At 33.5% G+C, this 18,145-nt stretch overlaps 1 protein-coding gene and 2 pseudogenes across 2 annotated transcripts; 2 read left to right on the forward strand and 1 right to left on the reverse strand.

The window, feature by feature from the left end:
- Positions 1–8: 8 nt before the first annotated feature.
- LOC119192564 lies at positions 9–4,292 on the forward strand (annotated as a pseudogene).
- A 5,281-nt stretch (positions 4,293–9,573) lies between these two features.
- On the reverse strand, positions 9,574–12,315 carry LOC119188340 (F-box/LRR-repeat protein fbxl-1-like). Of its 2 annotated transcripts, none has more exons than XM_037446379.1 (2): positions 12,044–12,315; positions 9,574–11,778 (listed from the first exon to the last, which is right to left on the reverse strand). In XM_037446379.1, the coding sequence occupies exon 2, from the start codon at positions 11,744–11,746 to the stop codon at positions 10,688–10,690; it is 1,059 nt and encodes a 352-aa protein (XP_037302276.1). In that variant the 5' UTR covers positions 11,747–11,778; positions 12,044–12,315; the 3' UTR covers positions 9,574–10,687. The 2 variants fall into 2 exon arrangements, with proteins under 2 accessions (XP_037302276.1, XP_037302275.1); XM_037446378.1 differs by having other exon boundaries at positions 9,917–11,778; positions 12,033–12,307.
- A 1,059-nt stretch (positions 12,316–13,374) lies between these two features.
- LOC119188338 lies at positions 13,375–17,963 on the forward strand (annotated as a pseudogene).
- Positions 17,964–18,145: the final 182 nt, after the last annotated feature.

Raw genomic sequence — 18,145 nt, forward strand, 5'->3', positions numbered from 1 at the left:
AGTAATGCAATGTCAAAATGACCCTGCATATTATCTTTCAGAGCCACGCTCAACTAAAGCAATACCTAGGAATAATAAGAGACAGTCCAGTATATCCTGTGATTAAGGATAAAAACGGCGTCGTGCTGTCTATGCCACCGATCATCAACGGTGACCACTCCAAAATAACGCTAGACACAAAAAATGTATTCATTGAATGTACAGCTACAGACTTGACTAAGGTAAATTATATAAAATGATATACAAACCTATACTAACCAATTCAATAAAACAAGAAGTCAGTTACAAAAACTAGCATCGATAAAATAAGAAAACATCAAACATCATTCAGCTAGGTTTTATCTTTGTGTCATAAATGAAAATATGAAATAAAACAAAATTATAGAACTACTGTTCTCTATTATAGTACCATGTTCTGTAGGCAATAGTAAATGCATTTTCTTATGAACCTGTTTAGATATTTAACCATGCTACCTACTCTGAGTGGAAAGATTTTATACAACATGCACCTATGTTGTATAAAATCTTTCCATGCAGAGTATTTTAACTATGGTACATAATATATTGTACACAACTACAGTAACTAAACTTATACAATATGTTATTTTTAGGCTATTGTCGTCTTAGACACAGTAGTGAGTATGTTCTCAAAATACTGCTCTACTCCTTATGAAGTAGAACAGTGCAAAGTGTTCAGCACCGACGGCACATACGAACTGTACCCCAAAATGCAGTACCGAGAGGAGATTATAAATGTTGAAAAGGCGAATAAATACATTGGAATCAGGTGAGAATCTTTACCATAAATTGGGAGACAACAATAAATAACTAGATATTTTAAATCTGCTTATAAAAAAATTGATATCTACTGCTGCACTGCTATATATACATGGTAAAAAGCTGTGGTGTGTTATGGCAATGAGTAACGTTTTGTGTCAGTACATGTACACTCAATAAAACAAACTTACATGATTCTCGAATGATGACATCAATTTGATCAAAAATTTATTAGTATTGTGTGGAATCGTTATTGTTTGGGACTGGCCAACTCTATACTGCCTATATAAACAATACTTCCAAATATAATAAATATAGTCGCTAAATATAATAAATGTTCAGCAGTGGAAATCCTGTGGCTGATGATGATGATGATGAAGATAACCAGTAGGGCATAAATGTTAATCATAGACAAATAGAAAACCGAACCTAAAGCGTTAAGTATAGCCGAACTAAGAAAATAAACCTTGTCATGTTGTGGTAAAATATTTAACTAATTCCTTGTTTGGCATAGTTAACTTTTAACTGAAAGTGTAATAATGGTGCCTTCAAAGCAGGTTTATTATTTTCCAGGATGGGCATATACAGTACTTAGTAAAGAAATGACACCCTGCCTACCCAATATGTTATATTTTGATTCTAATTCCAGTGAGGACGGCGACAAGCTGGCTACGTTACTGTCCCGAATGTGTCTGACGGCCACGCACGAGGAGTCGCTGGTGCGCGTGCGCGTGCCCCCCACCCGCCACGACGTTATACACGCCTGTGACATATACGAGGACATAGCTATCGCTTACGGGTGAGATGCAGCAGACAATTCAGAACCTTTGCTAACATAAATTACTTAGGTGCTACTAAAATCAATAAAATAATCAATAATTAACATAAAATTTAAGTGTCCAATTCCATTTACAATCTTTGCTAGAACATGAGAATTTCAAATTAAACTATTTTTCGAATGTTATCGCGGTTTTTATATTTTAATTTTCTCCCGACGTTTCGTAGACTTTTCATCCTTCGTGGTCACGGGGGGAAACGTGGTCATGAGAATTTAATGGAACATGTACCAAAACCAGTTATAAATTTTTGTCCGTCAGTTAGTCGGGCATAACCTTTATATCCCGAAAAGTCGGTTTCATTCAGTTAGTGTAATACTTTTGACGTTTCCATGGGTATAAGCTAGATTAAGTATGCTAATATAAAATGTTTGTCGGCAGTTATAACCGTATAGCGCGCGTGCCGTCGCGCGTGGTGTCGGCGGGCGGGCAGGTGCCGCTCAACAAACTCACGGAGCAGCTGCGTCAGGGAGTGCGCACACGCAGGGTACACCGAAGCACTCACATTCACGCTGGTATGCACACACACACACGTTTTAATACTAGTCCTGTATTACATATTGCCCACGGCTGAGCAGTTTTAGGCCTCAGTACACCATGCTGGCCTAGTACCGCTTGGGAGACTTATCACGCCTTTGATTGTTTTCTTTATTAATAATTTTGTATCATTAGGTTTCTCACGATGTTTTCCTTCGCCGTTTTAACGATAATTGATATACACTGCGGACATCTGTGTCGGCAGATTTCCATTTCCATCTGAACTACCTCTTTCCTATAATAATTAATTAATTAGTATTAATATTCCTATTAGTTCTACTATAATATATACTGTTCGGGTATCTTATAAGATAAATATATTCTACTGTGCACTATCCATTATATGGTATTTAAGCTAAACAGGAATCTTTTCGGCATTGCCACATGTTATACGATTTCTTTGGTGTTCGCAACTTCGAGGTTTACTATTATGCAAATAATATAATATAATATGTAATTCTGATGTTTTATTTCAGTGCTCAAGAGAAGACGTTGCAACTAAATTAGGAGTAAAAATTGAAGATGTACCAGCCGCGCATATTTCTAATCCGAAAACCCTCGAGTTCCAAGTGGTGCGAACACTCCTTCTGCCTGGACTGCTAAAAACATTAGCCGCCAACAAAAAAATGCCACTGCCTTTGAAGTTGTTTGAAATCAGTGATGTAGTTGTAAAAGACGATAAAGCTGGTAAGTCTTTAATATTTTTCCTTTTTAAATCAGTTTATAAATTCCAGTACTTTTTGGGCCAAAGTGATTTTCTATTCTTCTTTATGATATTATTATTGATTTTAAATTTGCCAGATTAAAGACACAAGAAAGTGCAATGATTGTCAATAGCTAGGGCCTAACGTCTATTATAGAAAATATACTTTATTTGGACCTCACTCCAGTTTCCACCAGGAGCACTGCAGTTATTTAGCCTTGTATAAACAAATAGTATTATTTTTATTTGTTTCGATTTTTTAAAGTCTGTAGTTATCATTGCAATGAACTTGAGTTTAGACAAAATGTTAACAGTATGAGGTTTCTCGGTGCTCTTTTGTATGTAATGCGGTCGTGCACTGAGTGCGTGTGTAGTGCGTGTGTAGTGCGCGTGTAGTGCGCGTGTAGTGCGCGTGTAGTGCGCGTACAGTGCGTGTAGAGTGCGGCGTGTGCGCAGAGTGCGGCGCGCGGAACGTGCGGCGCGCGTGCGGCGTGCACTGCGGGCGCGCGGCGGGCTTCCAGCTCGTGCACGGCCTGCTCGACCGCCTCATGGCGCTGCTCGCCGTGCCCTGCCATCCCGAGCGCGGGTACTCGCTGCGACAATGCGAAGGTCAGGGGACACTACACAACATTCGTGGATGTACTTAGATTTTAAGCAAATCCCAAATTATGGTCCTCGGGGAGGAGGGAAATAAATCGGGAATTTCCTTTAGGTATTGCAAATTCGACAAAAATACCTACAACAGTATGTAGTTAATGAACAAAAGAGGGACAGCTGTTCTCCACTGTCTCCCCTTCACTTCTCCCCTGGGTACGCCTATCAAAACGTTCAACACTCATCCAACATTGGACTAACTAAGAATTTTCATGAATTATATGTGGATCCCACATAGTCCAAACAATACTAGTCTTCCAGATAAAATTAATTGCAGGTAACAATTTCGTATTCAGTTATATTCGTAAATAAATATATTCAGCAGTTTTAGCGTATTTCACAAAGAAACCCTGAATATGCTATGAATAATTTGTAAGTACGATGATTACATAAATTATAAATTCAATATTATGTAATTATGAGCTCACCTTATAAAATGTTACAACTATGTATAATAAAAATTCCGGTGATGGTGGTAATAAATGCGATGATTCGATTCGGCTAGGCTAGTCGACGCTAGTAATTATATAATAAATTAGCATTTATAATTTCTTATTTTTTTTTGCAGATCCTGCTTACTTCCCTGGTCGGTGCGCTGAGGTGCTACTTCGCCAACAAGTGATCGGCAAGATCGGAGTGATCCATCCAAATGTGCTTACAGCCTTCGAACTGACAAACCCGTGCTCTGTTGTCGAAATCGACATAGAACCATTTGTTTGAAACTAGAAACTATGGAAATATAATATATTTCATTAAATTAATAAATAAATGAAATGTTATACTTAGTTGATTTATTTATACTTACATTTTCTTAATTTTACAGTACTTCTGTATTAGCAATATTAATTTTAGAATAATTATATTTTTTCCAAAAGTTTGTGTGTGTGCAATTATATATTTTTTTAAGAGCGTTTACGCATCCGCGCGCCGTATGTCTCAAAAACAGCACTTTTCGAAGGAGATAATATCCATCAAAACATTATTTTAAAAACATATGAATTAGTAATTATTATAGAAAATTTTGTTGTCTAAAAAGTTAGTAGAGATAATTTTTAGATTTATTGAGTATTTGTAAATTGTTTAATGATTACTGAACAGAGGTTTTCAAATTTGCGCTTCGAACGTCTAATTCGAAGCTCAAAATATCTTAAACCACTAAGGAACATAACAATATGTTATTTTTATCTAACTAAAAAGATCCTGAAGAAAAAGTTAGTAGAGAAAAAATATCTTTTTATGTTTAATTCATGAGAAATAAAAATTCAAAGAATTTGAAAATTTCAGAAATGTTGGTCATTTAAATGATTTTTTTTTATCAATATATCTTACTTAATTGAATATAATATTGGATTACTATAATAGAAGAACATCTCCTTAAAAACATACAATTTAAAAATTCAACAAAATTAGTTCTGTTATTTTTCTATAAATATTTTAAATACCACTATAAAACGCAACGCGCAAATCGTTTCAAATTAGTCCGCCTTGAGGCTTTCTAGAGAGAGGACGTGTTTTTTTTCTTTAATGATTGACAATAATTTTAGTAGTTACTATAAATTATTATTATATTATTATGTTTCAGACACAATGGGAAGTAAAGCTATTTCTAGGCAAGAAAAGGAAACGTAACAACGCTGAAACTTCGGCTAGAGCAAAAGCTAAAAGATTGATGTACTAATGTTATAACATGCGTCTGTAGTTATGGTTGTTGCTTTTTTACTCATTAAACACTTGAGCATAGTTACTCGAAGGAAAAAATGGAACCTAAAGCTAAAACAATTAGCCCATTGAAATGTTACATGAGCTTTGTATTTTTTAGAGGACCCAATTTTATTTTTAGAGCATGTGTGGGGGGTCAATAGAAGCTTAATCTCAAGTTTGTGAGGTCGCCCCCCTTGTCCCCTGGCCGCCATCATGGAAGAAGGGGTGAAAACACTTTTTTCGCGATATCTCGGAAACTATGCGTCTTACATAAATTTTGTAAAGTCATAATTTGTAGCAAATTGTTTTGCCTACAAATATGTTTATATAACTTTTTGCCCTAAATTAAAAATTAAAGAAGTCATAAGCAAAAATGTGAGAAAATATTTATAAAAGTTTTCTTTTTTGCTCTATAACTTTTTTTTTTACATTTTACAAAAAAATTACCTCATACTAACTTGTAAATGATCTTTTGAGGAAAATTGTTCCCTATAATTTTTTTTATTTCATTCATTTAAAACGCTGTTACAGCGCTCCAAAGTTTACCGGGTTGGTCAATGCTCATGAGAATCCGGTCAAAACAAAATGTTTAACTTATTTTTGATTTTTTTTATTGTAAATATATTATCACAATTTTTTTGTTAAATTCGTACAACTTTACTTATTTATTCCTAACTCTTTTCTTTGTCATAGAACTTACCAAATTTAACTTATCGAATGTTATGCAGGTAGAAAAGGTATGAGTTACCATTTGGGGATAAAGGAGAAAAAACATATTTGCAGGCAAAACAATTTGCTACAAATTATGGCTTTACAAAATTTTTGTAAGACGTATAGTTTCCGAGATATCGCGAAAAAGTGTTTTCACCCCTTTTCCAAGATGGCGGCCAGGGGACAAGGGTGGCGACCCCACAAACTTCAGGTTAAGCTTCTATTGGCCCCCCACACATGGCCCAAAAATAAAATTGCGTCCTCCAAGAAATGCAATATTCGGTCCTTAAATTGTAACATTTCAATGGACTAAACGCACATTTCAAAACTCGTTTTACGCCCGCAGCGTGCGCGGTTGTATGCGGTACCCGCTGTATTGGCGGCCAACTAGTAGAATCGTGCGGGCCACGGTAGCACCAGCGCGCTCTGTGGTTAGTAGGTGGGCGACTGCAGTAGTCGGTAGGGGAGGGTGATCACAGAAATCTGACGCCATTTTCCTCCATCGTGATCGTTTCTGATATGTGTCCATGGCGTTCTGGAACTCAACTGACCGTTAACTCTCCATCTTGTAACCGCCCGCCTTGCGATAATCGCTCGCCAAGTTTGCAGGACATAATCGGAACCGCGGTGGTTACAAATCGCAGAGATCTCCGGTCGTCATGAGTTTAACCCTGTGCAGGTTTCGGCGTCATTATACTTGTACAAATTAAACGCGTCTAGATCCATATGCAGTTTTACTTAAGTATGTAGTGTTTGCGTAAACTTCGATAACAATAATAGTATATTCTATATATTTTTTTTAATTTTAGGTAATCGTGCCTGATATTACACTCAAAATAAATAAGGTTATTAAAAGCCGCAAAATTATAGATTTTCAATATTTTTTGGATCAAATTAAAACACTCAATAACCACAACAGAGCAACAGGTTGTAGTATCGAACATTTACAACTATTGAAAGAGAATGTTTGCTTGCAGTCAACATTTTTAATGAAGTGTAATATGTGCAATATGGAATTTAAGCTATTTAAGCGCTAAGAGATATACTGATAGTATGGACGTATATCGTGGAACTATGAATGGAGCTATGATGACTAAAGTTAGTAGATCAAATTTAAACGAACAGTTAGCGTCCATAGATTTACCAATATTAACGCAAAATGTTTACATGAAATGTTACGACGAGTTAGCTAAATGATTGAAATTAGCTGCAGAGGACAGGATGCAAGAGGCCGCTAGGGAAGAAACTGATAAAGATGTTGCCTGTGGCGATGTAAAAGACGATATTCCCATACTTACAGTCAAAGCTGACTGCTTTTGGTCAAAAAGTACAGAACCAACTATTTTGCTTCGTCGTGTGTCGCAAATATTATGCAAAACTATGGATATAAAACTGGTAAATTGTTATACATGGATGTACAATCGATCGATTGATGATCGATGTCACTGAGAAGCAATACCTATTAAAAAAACTATCCAAAAAATATAACCAACTTCCGAAAAGAAGTCTTTTATTTCTCACTTTTAGTTATACACCTAAAATGACATCTCATTACATACACCTTCTGACTCAAAATATAAATTTCAATATGTAATTTCTAATGACTTAATTAAAATTTTCAATACGCTAAATATTAAAAACTGCAGATCTATGGAGTAATTATGTGGTCCATTATAAACATTGTAGCACAGTAATTTCCTGATTTATTGTCTGATTACGGAGTTCTGGTGCCTATCTTTCGGCTTCATGATGAGCTCCACTTTACTAAAGGGTACTTTCTAAATGCAAATGCTTAAATTTTTTAAGCATTTGCATTTAAAAAGTGAAAATAACAATTTGTAAAATTGCCGTTAAAATTTGTTAAAAATGTTTATTTTTTTTATAATTACAAAATGATACATATAAACTATTTCATGATGAATTCTTATATATTTAATAATAGAATTCTTCATTTATCATAAATTCATAAATCATAAGTTACATTCCAATTAGATAATTAAAGCGAAAAGATCAAAATTGGTTGGTCTGACTATAAAGATAGCCGACGCGCTAACTCTACGCACACAGCTACGCAACGGCTCTGTGTGAGTGAATTTTGCGAAGAATTACCTATAGTTGACTTCACGCGCGGCACGTAAACGCTCTTAAGAGTTTTTTCTACATAATATTGCAGACACTCAGTAACTTTTTTCTTATGTTGAAGTCTATTAACCGGAGATGTATTCCAGTACTTACTGATTTCATTTATGGTAAAAATGACCCCCAATAACATAATGCTTGTGTGCAATTGCCCAATTCACCTTGGGTTGGGCGCGCTACATAATTTATTGTTTGCTAAGAGGTATCAAAATTAATTAATTTTCCAATAAAAGTCTTACGCGTATAGGCAATAAATTGTATTCTTAAATAAGTCTCTATTATGTAATATTAGGCGTTGCGCCTTTGAATTAGCACAAAATACTTTGCAATTATTTTTTTTTAAATAATTAGCTTTTGCTCGCGGCTACGCCCGCGTGAATGAGTTTTCCGGGATAAAAGATATAGCGGGAGCTATATATTTTCCCAGAATAAAAAAGCATTACCAGGGTCTTTACTATCTCCATACCAAATTTCATAAAAATCCATTCAGTAGATTTTGAGAAAATCGATAACATACAGACAAAAAAGGCGACTTTTAAAAAATATTTATAAATAAAGGTGAAACCACACTAGCCGAAATTGTAATCTTCGATTTACGCTGTATGATCGATGATTAGACTACAGTATAGTGGCGTGACATGCCATGCACTCGACTCGTGTTTTAATTGCTATCTATATTTATTACAGTAAAGATTAATAAGTCTATACAGTTTACCTTATCAAATAATCTACAATCACAGCTTTTGATGGTTTTGCTATTGGGTTTTATTATAAATATCGTGCGATTAATTGATTCACTGGGAATATACATTACGATTTCTGAAAAAATGTTTTATGTGAAGTTTATTAAGTATTTTAAAATAAAACCCCATTATTAAGATAATCTGGGAATAAAATAAAGGATACGTAGCTGGAGTTATTTTACAGAGAGCCTGTGCTCCAGAATTAACGACTCCCATGCTTTTATAATAATTTTGGTTGTAAAAATTAATAGTACTTATATATGTAGCTGCCTCAATATGCTGGGGTGGGTTTAGACCATCTCTTTTCCCCTGGCTTTGCCTGAGTAGGGCACACAATAAATATCACAATATTCCTAAATCAATTAGATTATTTTGTTGCTGAAGGAATGGCTTGAACTACTTTACTACATTACGATGTTTTTACATTGAAACTTTTGCATTATCAATTTATTATAACCCAGCTTTTAGCCAGTGGTATATAAATAAAATCTAAAACCTGTTCAAAATATTTTATTTTATGTACAATAATAGCACAAACAATTAATCCACAGTTTAAAAACGTGTTTATAAATATTTATTACATACAATTTTTGTTTTAACATAATATAGTTCTAATGTAAATCCTATAGGCAAATTCGCCTTACCACTTAAGATTTTTACATAGATTTTGTCATGTTACACATTGTTAAATCAGATAACAAATAAATATTTTATTTTAACAAAGTGAGATGTCTTTAATGCTGCACTATATAAATAAATAATACAGTTTTAATCATAGATTCAAAACACAATTATTTATCATTTGTATATGAGCTGCATTAATCAAACAAATAGATTAATCAACAAAAATGTAGGAAGTCAAATAGACAGATAAGATTCATGGATTTGTTAATTATCTCTAGAAATAGATTTCTGAATATACTACCATTTAATCGCGGTTTCACCCATGTAAAAATAAATCCAGGTGATGTCCTCTATATATTCTCTCTCAATAAAATGTCAAACTATCTCCATACTTTTCGTGAAATCGGCTGTGTTACAGTCGCAAAACGTAATAGACAGAGAGTTTGTATTTATAATACAAATATCGAAGTATGGATTTGACGCAACATGTCGGCAGTTATTAGAAAAACGTTTTTAGTAGATAGAGCAACAATTTGTTTATTATGTATTAATATAATGCAGCATCACATAGCTTATTCTATAACACTGACTTTCTTTCCTATGTACCAAAATTTTATTAAGGCACTCGCTAATTGACAGTATTCCCAAAAACGTGAGGCGGAAATGAATAGTGACATATTATGTGATAGACAAACAACTGCATTCCACTATGTAGGTGCAGTGTTTAACATCTAATACTTATTTTTAAATACTGAAGTATTATAGTTTCTAACTCAGTAAATTAACACATTAACCACAACACAGCTTACATCCTAAAACCAATTTGGAATAAATACAAATTTCGTTTAGCTATACTTCAAAAATGTTTAATCATTAAAAATTTTGTCATACAATAATTAATTGCATTTACTGCAATATTAGAATTGCTTTGTTTATAAAAAATTTAAATGATTACAAATACATAAATTAATTGGGTCAAATCTTAGTAAAATTTAACTAAACTTACCGTGTATTTACTGTAATCCCTATAACAATCAAGTTGACAATACACAGTAAACATATAAATTCATCAATTTAATGGTTCAGCTTTTTGCCGTATAATAATTTATAGTTAACTTTCAAAAATTCAGATTTGTATATAGCATTGAATTTATTTTAGTAGAGAAGTTGCATAGTTTCACCTATCACATGCATTTGATCTTTCAACTACAACCTGTTAATGTGGACGGATTTGAAGCAGCCAGCAGTTATTCGTTTTTTTATTAATCTAATAATAATTGTATTTTAAACATTTTCTCTAATTCTGATCTATTAAAATCTGGTGCAATAATAAAAGGGCACAGATAAAATGATAATTCCTTGAGATTAGGCGCACTTGTTTTGATAGCCTTTGCTACTTGCATAGTGACATGGAGACATCGTGACAAGCTTAAGTATGTGAGATGTTGAAATGAATTGTTGGTAAAATATGAAAGCAACGCTGTCCTAGAGAAATAACCGTGACGTAATTTAAGAGACTGCAAATTCTTTAGCCTGTACAGATGTAGCAAACTAGAGTCAAACAATGTTTTACATGTCATTATGTGAAGAACTTGCAGTGCCTTGCAGTTAGATATGTGCCACATTATGTCATCATTTAATGTATCCCCATAGATGTGTAAAGCTCTCAGTGTGGATTGTTTTGTTCTCAAAAGAGATTCTAGAAATTCTGCAGGAATATTCTTCATTTTCTCCATACTAATACTGACTAAATTGGTGCACTGCAACATACTGTATAAACTGTTGTGAGTCAAAGCAAAGTTAGAAAGAATCAGGGTCTCCAGATACTTCAGTTTGTCAAATGGCAGGTGATAAACAAAATTACCATTTGCATTTTCAGTATTTTGTACTATAAGAGAGTTGCGAAAGCTCAGAAATTTCAAATTGGGCCAGTGACCAAGATCATCAAATATACAACTATCAACTTGAGATATGCTTATTTCTAAGTGAGTCAAGTTGGGACAATAACTTATCAAGGAAGCCCTCACTTGAGAATACAACTTGAAATACTGTAACTTAACATTTTTTAAGTATTTTGCCACAAATGGCACAATACTTTCGCTGATCCTCACATAGTTTTTCATGCATACTATGAGCCGTGTGTTGTCCCAAACACATGGAGTCAAGCACAGTTGTTGCCACCTCATGCACACTTTAGCCACCGCTAACAGTGACTCAAAATCTATCATCGAAAATATGTAAATAAGTAGCTCATTTGGCAGGTCATTTATGGTTAATGCATTGGTACAATGTTGAACACCTGTCATTTCGAGGTGCACCATCCTTGATGTCACTGGCTAGCACTTTTGAACTCCTGGAAATATATTTTTTTATTGTTACACTTAAAGCCATATGCATAAAAAATATGTTTGTTTTGTAAGAAATAAAAACATGAATTTAATATGTAGACATCGTATTCTTGTATTTATGTTTAATATAATGGGACAAAGCATTACTATTAACCCAGTAAGGTCATGAACCTTGAACAATCGTAATATATAAAAGACTGAGCTCATGTTTAAAATATAAACATTAACAACAAGCTATTATCAGAATATATAATTTTACCTGTGTAGTACCTTGCTTCCTATTCGAGAAAATTGTAATGTTTGCTTTAGTAGAATCATAATTTATGTAAAGTTATCCTTCTACGCTACGACACTATGCTCACGCGTTATAATTCACTTCCCAATGTTACGTTCTTCATTTGTAATTTTATGATTCATCCTAAAATGTGGAATACTGTTTCAAATATAATTTTTTAAAGTAATATTAAAAATAACTTTCATCTTTGATGCTATTTTTGTATGACGTTATGACGTTTTACTTCAGGCACTTTGACATTTGATTAGAGATACGCAGTGCTTCTCAGTATATTGGTATTATCGACATATCATTTTATAAATAAGGTTTTTGTTGTTTTTGCCTTTGTAGTGTTTCTACTTACTTCACAATAGTGTTGCGTAAAAATATTGTTAGAATACACTATATTACTTTATTAAGCTCTAAAATTATTATTAGTAAAAAAAGTTACATTTTTTGCCACCTTATACACGCTTTAGCCATCGCCAACAAATAAACATAAAATTTAAATACACTCTCCCCAAAGCCCTTTAAGATAATAATTAAAAACTATTAAATGAAATGAAAGTCGTCTTGAGAATTCGTTTCTGTGTTTTATACGCCTGAATTATAATATCCGAAGTATAATGTATTCTGTAATCTGAATCATGTAGGGTGCTACATCGTTATTTTACGAAATTATGTCATCTAAAAATATGCGTGAACAGAACACACAAACATACTGTTCATTGTAAAAATGATTACTACTTGTTTTAAATGTCATTTGTCGTTAATATCGATAATTTTATTATTCGTGTTTACATTGTACATCTCTATTCTTCAGTTGACTACATTGACAACTGCGGTCCGTTTAATACATATTTTAAAGGAATATCAAAAAAGGGTTAATTAAATCCTAAAAATATTAAGTTACATTGTAAAATATAATGCAATTATTGTTAATAGATAGTACTAATAAAAGACATAATAAATTAAAAAACGAGTGGCAAATATGTGGCTGCAGGAACAGATGGAGATTCTTAGCGGTTTAGAGGTAAATAATTATTAATTTATGGCAAGATTTCAAATGGGATGTATAGCATTGTAATTGGATCCTTGTATAATCGAATCAGTAAGTTTGGGGGATCCTAAAATCGTTTGTCCTATATTCGATAAAATAGGCGTGTCATAGCGATAAATAAAATTAACAAAACTTAGTACTTATCTGCACTTACCTGTACGAAACAGATGGCAACAGGCAACGGTGTGCCCAGTATTTGTGGGGTAAGTAATATTTAGAAACAGCACTGCTGTATTTGGAGGAAGTCGTGCCTGCAAACTGAAATAAACCTGAGTTTATTTGATAGAGGTACTGGACTGTTGTAATCGTAAGTTAATTAAGAAGTACCTCTTGTGCTTGGAGATGTAACCGAAATAGTTTGATCCGATCCGATCCCCGGCTTAGCAACCACGGCAGTCCCAATGAAGAATTGGTGGGCCATACCGCTATCGGTGAGGATGCCAGCGGACGGTATGCTGGCGACCCACAGCTATTCGGTCACGGGGTGCGAGGGGGATGTTCGCGAACCCTTATACTTTATAGGCCTCAATGTGTATTTAGCAACGAAGAGGTACTTATACACATTACACTATGTGCCTAGGGTCGTGGCATAATGTTCCCCCGTGCATGGGCGTGCAGACGTGAGCAACAACTACCCTCCTAGTACTTACTAGTAGTAACCAAGTATTGACCTATAATTATTAAAATATTTATTCCACCCATAAACCACATATTACCTATCACAGATTGCGGCTTACGATTACATTCGATAAATGAATATTATGCGAAGCAGATTCTACGTTTTTTTTTTATCATGATTTATTATGTAAACATTTAAAGATTCGTTCTTTTATAGTATTCAGTATCTTTGATAACGCTAGCTAGATTCTAAATGCGCAATGCGACATGTAATATGTCTCGTCCTTTTGTATAAGATACCGTCAGGTTACCAACTACAATGCACCTTAATTCTAGCGATAGAAAAAGTGGAAATTTAACTACTTAGCGGTTAGTTCCTTATAGTTTGCCTATTTTATTCGTATCAAAGATTCTAGATTAGGGAAATCATCAATAAGACATTAGCAGTATTTTGCCCCACACGGAGTCGCAAATAAAAGCTAGTTATACTATACACGAAGATCTAATCCACATTTACGACTGTTATCTGGGTCTTGGAATCGGTTTGAGATACAGACTATACGTATAATAAGGTAGTAACTGTAGACTACATATTACACCTTCATCATCTAAATAAGTATGTAAACGTCATTTTAATTTAAATGTTTTAATAAACACCGTGTAGACAAGTGAAAGGCAGGCGTTGTGTCCGCTGTGGGAGGTAGCGGCCTCCAGTAGATTCAGTACCTGTTTTAGCATCATACACCGTGAACGTTTCTGTTTCTGCTGTTAAAAGGAGGTAAGAAATAAAAAATATACATTTAAAATACATATCTTATCCCTTATTTGTTAAAAAACATATATATATATATATATATATATATATATATATTATACGTAATAATCTTGAGAATGATTTCTGGACAAGAAAGTAGAAACCAAATTTTAAAAATAAGTTTTAAGATTATAAAGATTGTTATGGCAGATTAACCCAATAGTGAATATTATTGATAATGACGTGTTACATTATATAAAATATGCCGTAGCTATCAAGCTGTTTAATTATGGTTAACTACTAAAATGTGTAGATATATACATATTTTACCCAACAATGTAAACAAAATTACTTATTAATATTTATAAGTATCACATGTACAATACATTATGGTCGTAGAATACATCTTTATGTAAACATTATAATATGTATATTGTATATAATTATACATACTTAATATAATCACATGTGGCATACATTATAATCGTAACTGCCTGTGAATAATCGAAGAAACTGGAAATCGATTACTTTAGAAAATAAATAAACAACTAGTTATAAAAAACTCTACATATTTATTACTTTTATGAATAGATATCGCTTCATAAGTAATTTATGGCAGTATTGTATTTTCTTCCTACAATACTAATACCGAAGATACGTTATATTTTAGACTTTATATCTATACAAATACCTACCACGCAAACGCTACGGAATTGGGATCTAGGCGTTACACTCTATTCTTTAATTACGAATCAACTGTTCGCAGGGTTGTTGACATTATGCAAAACATAATTTAGAAAGTTAAGTACTTATATCATTAATATTTAAAACTTAAAACCTAATAAATAGTATACATACTGCTACAACCCAAGACCTAAACTTAAGTCATTTATAAAATATATTGAAAAGATAAATACAATTTTCGTTTGAACCGCTAAAATATACGGTATTTAATTTTCTCAAAATGAATATTCCAGTATTTCCGAGATCCAGGCAGCCATGGTATTAAAACTGTACGCAGTTTCGGATGGGCCCCCGTCTCTATCAGTGCGACAGACTCTTACTCAACTGGAGATACCCTTTGAACTGATCAATGTAGATTTCGGCAAAGGAGAACACATGACTGCAGAATATGCTTTGGTGGGTATTAGTTTATGTTTAACAAATTATAATTTACAATAAGTATAGAGCAGGAAATTACTAAATAGATACCTTATACATACTATTGATTATGTCGAACCGTTACCAATTATTTAAATTGAATTAATAAAATTAAAAAAATCTTGCATATCCTGGTATAGCGCAAATTTGTCCATAAATTCCTTTTAATTATATAATTATCATTACATAATATTAGACATTTTTTTAGATGAACCCACAAAAAGAAATTCCGGTTTTGGACGATGATGGATTTTACTTAAGTGAAAGTAACGCTATCATGCAATATATTTGCGATAAATATAAACCGGGCTCGCCTTTATATCCGCAGGATCCACAATCAAGGTAACATTATAAGTATTAAACACCTTTTATAGTCCTCTCTAGATCTTACTTACTAATGAATATCGAGGTATCAATGAATATAATGCCTCGTTCATTATGATCATTTTTATCTGTCTGGTGTTGTACCTAATTATTATTAGCTCTTTATCCTTTGTGGATTAATATATGGTATTTTGAAAAATTGGGACTTCGGATTTGGTCAATGGGTATCTGAATTATATTACTGCCACCAGAAGATATTATATTTCCTTTACAATATATTTTAAATGATTTGTAATTTAATTTTCAGAGCCATCGTGAATCATCGCTTGTGTTTCAACTTGGCTTCATATTACGCTAATATATCTGCTTATACAGTGAGTAATATCGTATACGCCATTCATATCTCCTCGAGGTATTACTTTAATCATTCTATGAAAAATATCCAATAATCAAAAGGTATAGGATCTCATAAAATATTTCTAGGTATAATCTGCTAAAAGTTGTTTTGTTTAGGTACTTACCTTTCTCAAAGAAATGATATCCTATAAACCAATCCGGCCTACATTTGCTTTGTAAATATTTGTCATCCTTTTTATCTCTTGTCTTTTACTTATCACTAATACTATTTATAATTTTGATAGCCAGTTTTCTGGAAAATCAATCATTTTAAGCATCCGAGATACGCATTCCTCCATATATAAATGGTAACACTACGCCCGTATAGATTTTCTTCCCTAAAGGAAACTCCCATTGTGCAGGTTTGGGATGACAAGTAGCAAAATTTTGAACTAGAAGTTCGTCTACTTATCTGTTTGTTTGTCAAGTTCTATGCAAAACTATTCTTAATTCTAATAAACTTCTAAATATACAAATATCTTCACAATTTTTTCTAACTTATGACATCAGTAGGGCAAGTAGGATTTATCTAATCAATTATTTCAGTATTTTATAAAAAAGCATGATGATCGTTCCAGATGGCGCCAATATTTTTTGATTACGAACGTACGCCCCTCGGTTTGAAGAAAGTGCACATTGCTTTGGACGTTTTCGAAACGTATTTGAACAGGTTTGGGAATAAATACGCCGCAGCGGATCATTTGACTATAGCGGACTTTCCACTTATCAACTCTACTATGACACTAGAGGCTATTGGTTTTGACTTTTCGAAATATGCTAAAGTAAGTGGCAAAAATATTACGTTGTTATAGTCCCCTGCATCTTTCAAAGTATCTTTGCTTCGGGCAAAGTGTTATTAATGCTTAATGTAATAAAATAAAGTTTTGAATGGCGTAGATATGCCCATAAGGTTGGGTTTTAAAACGACTATCTGCTTGGGGTAATGCTTATTGAACAAAACCTTTTAGCTTATGGGCAATGGTGACCATGTGGACGGAAGGAGGGTTCGAACCAGATGATCGCCCGTGATCTCGCACTTAGACAAGGGACCTTAGCTGAGGACATTTTTTGGTTCACCACCAAGGTTTCTAGTGCCTAATGCCTATAGGATATTAGTGCAAAGGTTGTTTTTATTGTACTCTCAAAATTCCAGTTTAAAGAAATCTATTTTCTTAATATTTAAGTATCTAACATTGGGCATAAAGAAAAGACATTCGAATTTTAAAAATATATTTTTATTTCTTTTCCAGATACACAAATGGTACAATGATTTCAAAGGGACTATCCAGAACTATGGAGAATTTCCGAAGGTGCTATGAAAGAGATCATGGAGTTCGCCGCGAACCCGCCTGACTTGACACACATGGACCATCCGATACATCCAATTCGTAAAATTAATAAATAATGTTTTTTAACTAAAAAGTAATAAGAAATAAGTGTTTTCTATCCGGAGCCAGACACGCATCTCCGCATGTAGCCGAGGCAAGCGTTGCTGCAGCATTGTGTGTGGTACGTGCACTGTGAATAACAAACAAAGATATTAGAAATGTTTAATAACTACATGTGGTCCCGTACCAGTGGCGAAGGATCCATAATATACTTGCAAGATAATCGAAGTTTTGTTAATATAGTTTTATAGTTTTGTATGTAAAACTGAGATAGAGAAACTCTTTGATGGTTTTTTTTCAACAAGTTCTAAACAAGATACCGTTACTTTGGTAAGGTAAGTTTTCATTGGGATGGGTATTTCTTTAAAGTATAAGTATGAGGACATCAAAATCAAGA

The sequence above is a fragment of the Manduca sexta genome, unplaced genomic scaffold (assembly GCF_014839805.1).
Source record: "Manduca sexta isolate Smith_Timp_Sample1 unplaced genomic scaffold, JHU_Msex_v1.0 HiC_scaffold_2936, whole genome shotgun sequence".
Lineage (NCBI taxonomy): Eukaryota > Metazoa > Arthropoda > Insecta > Lepidoptera > Sphingidae > Manduca > Manduca sexta.